Source organism: Chiloscyllium plagiosum, chromosome 22 (genome assembly GCF_004010195.1).
Source record: "Chiloscyllium plagiosum isolate BGI_BamShark_2017 chromosome 22, ASM401019v2, whole genome shotgun sequence".
Classification (NCBI taxonomy): Eukaryota; Metazoa; Chordata; class Chondrichthyes; order Orectolobiformes; family Hemiscylliidae; genus Chiloscyllium; species Chiloscyllium plagiosum.
This window is the reverse complement of record NC_057731.1, coordinates 5,882,721-5,891,731: the sequence shown is the minus strand read 5'-3', so window position 1 is coordinate 5,891,731 and position 9,011 is coordinate 5,882,721. Positions and strand designations below refer to the sequence as shown.

General features: G+C 37.9%; 1 protein-coding gene across 6 annotated transcripts in view; it reads right to left on the bottom strand.

Moving 5' to 3' along the window:
* Positions 1-4,728: 4,728 nt before the first annotated feature.
* The window catches only part of rhobtb1 (Rho related BTB domain containing 1), an 86,782-nt gene continuing 82,499 nt past the window's right edge, over positions 4,729-9,011 (bottom strand). For 4 of the 6 annotated variants that reach the window (XM_043712319.1, XM_043712318.1, XM_043712322.1 and 1 more), the window contains 2 exons: positions 8,071-8,176; positions 4,729-6,215 (listed from right to left, as the gene is read on the bottom strand). In XM_043712319.1, the coding sequence (XP_043568254.1) occupies positions 6,049-6,215; positions 8,071-8,176 (273 nt within the window). In that variant the 3' untranslated portion in view covers positions 4,729-6,048. Of the gene's footprint in view, positions 6,216-8,070; positions 8,177-8,266; positions 8,355-9,011 lie in introns of those variants that run through there. The other 2 variants (XR_006314887.1, XM_043712320.1) reach the window with 2 other exon arrangements.

Sequence of the window (9,011 nt, the reverse complement as noted above, 5' to 3'; positions counted from 1 at the left end):
CCCACCCACACCAACACCTGGATATATTTGGTAATGTTAATACCATGTATAAACATATATAACTATAAAATTACAGCCTCAACAAATACTAATTAAACATAATAATACAAAATAACAGGGGAAAACAACCCTGCTCCTAAAGACAGCAATAAAACAGGATAAGGTAACCACCTCCCCCCACCAACATTAACTAGACCCCCTGGCCTATATATATTAAAAAAAAGGGGGAGAAAATCACTAAGTAGAGAACAAATAAATAAATCCCTCTCCCCAACCCCCGAAGATAATATTAAACAGTCAGGTAAGAAAAGAGATTAATACGAAAAAAAGAGGATGTAAACTGGAGTGGGGGGAGAGAGCAAAGCAACATCAAATAACTCTTACAATTTATCTAAGAGAGTCCAAAAATTCCTCGACGTTTTCCAGCGATCCAAAGTTATACACAGACCTTCATGGTTAAAGCATAGCGTCGCTGGGTAGCGCTAGGAGTACTGAATATTTAAGTCCCTTAAACACTTCTTCGCTTCATCAAACGCCTTCCTCTTTCGGACCAGAGCTGGGGAAAAGTCTTGGAATAACGTAATCTTGGATCCTTTATAAATCATGGTTTGGGGATCTTTCCCAAGATTTCTGGAAGCTTCTAAGAGCATCTGCCTCTCCTTATAGCTCTGCAGCCGGAACAGAACTGGGCGGGGGCGCTAGTTCGAGCCGGGCCCGCGTATTGCAACCCGGTAGGCTCATTCCACCCTTACCTGGCCTGATCCAGCCTCCAGATTTAAAAGCTGTGGAAGCCACTGCTCAAGGAACACTGTAAGCTGGCCTTCCTCTTCCCGTTCGGGAAGGCCCAGCAAACGAATATTTTTTCGACGACCTCGATTTTCGAGGTTATCAGTGTAATTCTCTAAGGTCCGGACTTGCTGTTCGAGAGTCCAGACCCGATCCACGGCCGATTCTGCTGTAGTCTCGGAGGTCGCGGCCTTTAGCTCCGCCCCTCTGACTCGGCGCTCAATTTCCTTTTGTAGCGCGGCCGAGAGTGAGACCCATTGGCTTCGGGATTCTTCAATGAAATCATCGATCTTCGCATCGAGTTTAGAGATTATTTCCACAAAGGCTCGCCACCGTAGGTAAGTTCCCCGAAGTGGCTGCAGACGCCTCTGCTGCAGCTGGAGAGGGTCGGGGAGGGGTTCCTACCTGCTGAGGACTGCTGGCTCCCTTCCCTTTAGTCATTTTTACTGGGGTTTAAATTGTTTAAAATCAGTACTAAGCAACTAATTACATTAAGTAAAAACTATTTTGAATGATTTGGTGAGTGTGGTGGAGGTGGGTGACCCACTTTGCCCAAGTCTTGGGAGGAGCAGTATAGACTCAGACTTACTGGGTCGCCGCCATCTTGGATCCCCCCACATAGTAATGTTGACCGTCCAGCATGCTTGGTCTTGGGAACATTGATCGATTACAGAGAATATACTTTTACACAACATATTGTGGAGATGTTCAGGGCTTTTCATAGTGCTGCTAGATATGTCAGGACGACTGAACTAACATTTCTATGACTTTGCATCCATTTCAAGCTGTTGATGCTGTTCTTGAGATTTTGACTCAAGCTTTAGCTGGTAGGGCACTCCTTTTCAAGCCTCTAAACTCATGAATTCAAACCGAAATGTAATGTTAAAATAGGACGGAGTTGTCAGAATTCAAGGCTGCATGTGACTTGTTAATCACAGCTGTATACTCCAATTTAGTTGAGCTCAACTGAAAAGAGCAAATTGCAAGCAGTAAGCAGAAAGCAAAGCTTCAGGCATCAATGAGGGTTGCAGAGATTAAAGACAGAAGAGATGTTTGTGGATTATTTCCTAGAAACTAAGTTTAAAAATTAACATAGATCTAACATGGCTGCAAAAGCCCCTTTCTCATATCCAATTTCCAGCTGCAGGGAAAAAAAACACACCATATGTTGTTTATATATATGTACTTTTATAGTCAACTCCTAACCTCTTCTCTACTGTTTTGGCCTAAAGCTTCGAGGGTTTAGACAGGCAGAGAGCTTTAGAAAGGAAATTCCAACAATTGGGACTTTGACAGTCAAAGCTGTGTGTTAGGTTATGTAAAAGGCACGAATAGCGGAGCAATTAAAATTGGAAAGTGCAAATTGTCTAAATTGGAGGAGCGCATGAATCTGGTATCTACTATAATGAATTAAATAGTGTTCTGTACTGTAACAATTCTATGATTCTCTCTCAGGATCAGGTGTCTGGTGTAATTATTGAATGGAAGGGGTTGAACAAGAAATGAAAACAATTTTAAAATCAGGGTGATATTTGTCATGCTGCTTACTTATAATAGGAAATAGCAGAAATTTCCTGTAATGAAAATATTGAAGTCATAATTTATCCATTTTATTGCTTTGCCTGGATGCTAAGGTTGAACCAGACTGCAACCAGTACTATTTGACCTTGTCATTAAAATCCACTTACTGCTCATGACAACCCTCACCTGCACCCTTTCTCAGTTCATCAGCAGTCGAAGTTGCTTCAGTACTTTAGCCAATCTGGTGCCTATATGTAACTCCAAAATACCACTCCATTCATCTATCATAGCTATAGCTCACTAAAGTTCTGAACTGCGGCGGTACAGGACATTGGTTAGGCCACTTTTGGAATATTGTGTGCAATTCTGGTCTCCCTCCTATAGGAAGGATGTTGTGAAATTTGAAAGGGTTCAGAAAAAATTTACAAGGATGTTGCCAGGGTTGGATAATTTGAAATATAGGGAAAGGCTGAATGGGCTGGGGCTGTTCTCCCTGGATCGTCAGAGGCTCAGGGGTGATCTTAGAGGCTTATAAGATCATGAGGGGCATGGATCGAGTAAATAGACAAGGTCTTTTCCCTGGGTTGGGGTCAGTCCAGAACTAGAGGGCATAGATTTAGGGTGAGGGGGGAAAGATTTAAAAGGGACCTAAGGGACAACTTTTTCACGCAGAGGGTGGTGAGTGAATGGAATGAGCAGCCAGAGGGAATAGTGGTGGCTGGTACAATTACAACATTTAAAACACATCTGAGTGGGTAGATGAATAGGAAGGATTTAGAGGAATATTGGCCAAGAGCAAATGGGACTAAATTAATTTAGGATATCTGTTCAGCAAGGATGAGTTGGACCAAACGGTCTGTTTCAGTGCTGTACATCTATGACTCAAAGTCAAATTGCATTCAAATCATTAACACTCCCTCTTTTCAGAGTCTACCAGACCTGAGTTTTTCCAGCAATCTGTTTCAGATTTCCAGCATCCACAGTATTTTGTTTTTATTCTTATATTAACTGACCTATACTGCATTCCAGTCTGTGGCAATGCTACAATTTTAAATTCACATCCTGGTTTTCAAATTTCTCCATGGCCTCATCCCACATTAGTTCTAACACTAGCCCTGCAACTCTCAGATCTTTGTCACCTTCCAATTCTGGCTTTTTCCACATGCTCAAATGTAATCTTTTTATTATTGTCAGGCCGGGTAAATCTCTCCAACTCCACCTCTCTGCTCCTTTATGATACACATTAATACTTACCTCTTTGACCAAGTAATTGATTAACTCACTGTTTCCACATGACCCCATGTCAAATTTGCTTGATGCTCCTATGAGGCACCTACTACTGTTTTCTGACTTTAAAAGATGCTACAGGAATGCAAGTTGCTGTTTTAGAATGATGATAACATTACAAAAGTTGTTTTTGACTTGTATCAACAATATTCTGGAAAATTTACATCCTGGCATTGTCTTACTGAGAATTTGCTATTTATCAAGCAATCATTCTTGATGTTGGTCTTTAAGATTGAATAATTCAGACATTGCTTTGTGACCCATGTGAATTTTCTTTTAAAATGTAGTTTGTTTCTTTTATTGGCAGTTCTTGATTTTTACCCATCCTCTCAATGCTGACTTTCTGCTGGGACACTAGTCCTATAGCATTCAAAGTCTTCTCCCACCAATACAAAAAAAATTGTTTGTAGAAGCTAGACAGTGGGTGTGTAATTAGGTTTATTGAGTGGTGGGGTAACTAATTTTTACTTTCCCTTTGGTCAAACATAGCACACCATCTGCCTACAAACGCCTAACTTGGTAAAGACCAAGTCCAAGACTGCTCAAGCCAGTTCCAATGTTTTTGGGACAACTTCCATTGCCTTTCGTTTCCTATTCTATGATTTTTATCATTTCCAGTTGTTGCGGAAGACTAGAGCTTTTGAAATCCACAGGCTAGAACAAATGAGGGTTTGTGTCCTTTTAGAAAAAAAATAAAATTCCCGAAGGTGGACAGTTTTAAACAGTGTGTGTGTGTGTGTGTGTGTGTGTGTGTGTGTGTGTATGTATATTTATATATTTATTTCATATATATTTGTTTTTGCCCATGAGAAAAGTGATTAAAAGTAGACCAAATACAAGAGGCCCTTTTTTTTGTTATTTTAGGCAGATCTAAAAGCATGCCTAGGCAGTATTTGAGGAGTAGTGTTAACTTGCCAACACATTTCCTTCAATCAATACTGCCAAAACTAAATTACACCACTGATCTGATTGTTTGCATGACCTTGATGTGCATATACTGTACTGACTGCTATGGTTTCTCTTCATTACAACAGTGACTACACTTCAAAAGTATTTCATTGACTAAAGTGCTTTGGAATGTCCTCCAGGTCACCAGAGACAAAGATTTATTTTACAGTCATTTCGATCAGAATGTGCTAACCAATTACAGTATTTTATTTTAAAAGCCACTTTACAGATGTAGCCAAGTGAAAATTTCCTTCATACAACTGTGATAACCAACAGCACAAACATTACTTTTGTGGAATATGTATATTAGTAAGGAAATTATAACAAATGCAAAAGAAAAAATTAATCTTTTGAAAAAAGGTGTACCGTTTCACATTACCACCACAATGCAGTCACACGCATTTAATTTTATTGTCGCAAAAGTTAAAAGTAATGAGCATAAAGTTGGAAGGCAAAGTAAGCTGCAAACCAAGTGAACCAGCCACTTGGTGCCTGGAGCTGAGGGTCACAGTAAGTTGATGTTACATTAGGTATTGAAATATAATTACTACAGAAAACATTTTTGGCAAAAATAAGATTGAAAACAATTTTAGTACATTAAATATAAACAGAAAATGCTGGAAATATTCAGTAGATAGTGGACAGAAACAGGTGACCTTTCGTCAGAACAGTTGGTTTGAAAGGTTACTGTCCTAAAGTATGAAGATTGCTTTCCGCCCCACAGATGCTGCATGATCTGAATATTTCCAAATTTAAAAAAAAATTTTAGATTTCCAGCATCCACAATATTTTGCTCTTGTTTTAGTACATTATCTTTCCACTGCCTAAAATAATCCGACTCACTCAAATCTCGAACACATTAAAACTTTACTGTTAAATAATGCATAGCTTTGGATTTCATTTTGTAAGCTAACATTTGGGGTATATAGTAACTGTGCAGTGATAATAACTACAGTGAGATAAATCAGCATGGAAAGGTACATACAAAGAGAGCTGTTGAGTTACTTGTGTGTATTTAGGTCGATTCAGAAGTAAGTCACTTCCTTTCATGGATTAGTTACTAAGCCCTTCTAGTTAAATAGATTTACTAAGAACTAAATGACATCTTTGATTCTATTTTGGTTACAACAAAGATACATAGCCAACACCAGTACAAAAATAATTAAATATTTTATTTTGAATTAAAATGCAACAGTGGCAATTCTTTTGGCCAACAAATGAAGTGTCACTGTTGACAGGTAATCTATATTAAAAGTATTTTAAACCAATCTATAGGCACCACATGGGACCAGTCTGTAACAGCAAGCACGTGTGTTTTTTTGGACAAAGGGTTGTGCTTTAAATGCAACAATGATTGTTTAAATACACATGGCAGATTATCCCAAGACAGCCAGCCGTTTGTTTTTACAGTAAAAAAGAGTTAAGAACACACTTGTGGGTTTTTAATCTACCTATTAATGCACAGGATGCCTGGTTAATTGCTAGAGTTGCTTTCTCCTGGAGATTTTAGGCAACTGCAGAATGGTGCCAGAAGCACCACCTGCGTTTTGAGTGATGCTTGTGGAAAGCAACCTCATCCTTCTCGCGCTCCTTTTTCACTCGCTGGTAATGGTCCTCTTCTTTAAGGTACCACACAGGTGGCCAACGGTGCTTTTCAAAATATTCTTGGTTTTCTAGTAAATAAAAATTAAAGTTACAAATCTGAACAGTTTATCTTAAAGTTAAGATTCTCATGTAGAAATCAACTTAAAAAGGATGATAAAAACATGTTTTTAATCAAGGCAATAAGAATGAAAACCTGAGTGTAAACCTTTACAATTTTTGCACACAATAACTATTGGGAGTGAGAGCATTGCTGTCTGTCTCGGTTGAACAGCATTTGTAAAAATACGGCAAAGTAATAAAGTTAAAAGTATACTTGTGGCAAAGGAAACCAATCTATTGTGCCCTCTGCAAGATAAACTCGGTTCTACACCCCTGCCCGTTCTCCATAATTCCCTGTAGCCTAATGGTTCCTCTTCAGATGTTTATCCAATTCACCTTGAAAACACACAAAAGTCTGACATCATCACATTTTTGAGCAGCGCGTTCTGGATCTGAACAATCCAATTTTAAAAAAATGTTTTGAAGATCAAACACAGGTTATTTAATTTTGATTGACTACAGACTACCAATTCTTAAAATAAATGAAAATAGCCAATGGTACAAATTAAACAAGTTAATAAATATAAACGAAGCGATTTTAAATGTTGACAATTAAACCATATTTACTGCCGGTCACTTAGTGGAGGTAGCAGTTGACTTGAGCAGTTGAATTTACAGAAAACAATTAAATCCAGTTAAACAATGCAACTAGTCTATAGTGTACATTAGATTGTTGATATCACGCACATTGATCAACAAAATGGATATCATCTCCAAGGTAACCATTCAAAGATGTAGGGAATGATCTTTTGCAGGTGCCTTGGGCACATTCAGCTTCCATGTAATTAAAACTTTCAGTCAAATAAACATGAACTCAGTTCAGAAAGATACACCTGTCAGCGTAACCAGAAGAATCTAATCTATTTACTGTTTAACAGTAAGAGCATAGGTAAAAGGTAAAGTAAAGGTCACTTGTGTTATTATGCTGTCAGCTTTGAAGGTCATTAAAACAAATTCTACATGAAGTTACTTGCCCACTGGATTTTACAGTGAGGTTACGGCTTTGTGTAAGAAATTTGAACCATTTGTGAGTTAATTGTTTAATCATGCTGAACCTAACATAAAATATAATATTCCCCTATTTAGCAGAACGTCTCCTCTCTCTTTTCTGTAAACCATTGTCTAATGGAGACAGAAAGCAGCTTTGCACAATCTACCACAGTTTCTCTCAAGCTCAATGTAGGAGGCCTAAAATAACTAGCTTACTGCAGCATTCATGTCTGCAGCCATAGTGGAGAGAGCTTGTGACAGTGAGAGTTAAGGAGGCAGTTGACTGGACATCTTTGGGAAGAATCTGATGGAGGTACACTGAAGTAAATAGCCCGTTCCCTGTTACTCTATAACTATTTTAGTGAAAGTGAGCTAACAGGTTGTGTTTTTCTAGAAGATCCGGTGCCCACATATCCTGTGAATGTTTATGCGCATCAAGATACTGGGAATTCCAATTTCAGTCGCTCCATATTAGTGCCAAACACACCTGGGTAAAGTATAGCACATACTAGCTGTGGATCCATGTTAGCCTCAGCCAACATTATACCAAATAACCTTAGATGTGTTGAAACATTATTTTCTAGGTTGTAACATGATATCAGATATCATCTAGTTCTCAATAAGAATAATTAAACAGCAAAGGCTTGTGCTTCATAGTATCTAAATAGTTTTAAATAAAACCAACAAAGAGCTGTTTTATTCTAATCTGTCTGGCTTAGATTCAAATACAGTGCCCAGAGATAGAAGGAGGGATTACTAAACCACTGTATTAGCACGTCTCTGAAAATTTAATTAGTCATATGAGTAAACCAGAGTAAATATTTAGTTTCTTACCAGGGGATATTGCTTTTATCTCTTTCCTGAACTTACAGCAAACACTGTTGTAGCTTGTACAAATGTGATGCAAACACCAAGCTGCCAGTTGATGTGCATTATGAAACTACAAGCATATAGAAAATGGAGAGAAAATTTTAAGATCTGCTATAACATGTATTACATAAGAACATTTACATAGATATCTTATGCTTACATGAGAAATGGCCTGTGCTTGTCCTAGAGGAACTATATAAGCTTTCCTAAATGTGAGAGTCCATTCCTCAATCCCTGCATATTTGAAACTGGAGTAACAAATAATAGTCAGACAACAATGTATGTCAATAAATCAGCTAGAAATGTAAAATTTAACACTGAGACAATTGAAGTTACAGGTCAAAATGGAAGTCCTTTGTCACTCAACTGGTGTCATCATGGGGAGAGATGGAGCAGCAATTTCCAAGTCATATTTATTACTACAAAACATTTAGTCTGCAGACAACATGTATAAATACATTAGAACATATACACAATACAGTGTAGTTAATTTGCACTGCTATTCATGGATCACATGCCAATTTACTGAGTGTAAAATCATTAACCTATTTCTCAGAAATATTTGTAATGTGTTATTCTACAAACAAATCTTAGGATTTACATGGTCCATGTCCATTCTTGGTCCATGCATTCTCATTAGAATGTAACTTAGAGCTTTAGGAATTAAAGTTTCAATTCTAGAAATAAGAATAAACATAAGTGTAATAGACTTTGCTGTTTCAATTGCATTGAAAAGGTTGGGGTCATGTTGCTTTAAGAGGCTAACAGCTAGAAAGATAGAATCAGAAAGAACAAGTGGGCTTGCTAAGTTGAAAACATGGTGTATAACTGCTTACGTAATGACAGTGCAGAGAAATTCTTGTTTTGGGAATTAAAGCTAAATGAGTTAAAAGCTTTAAATGAAA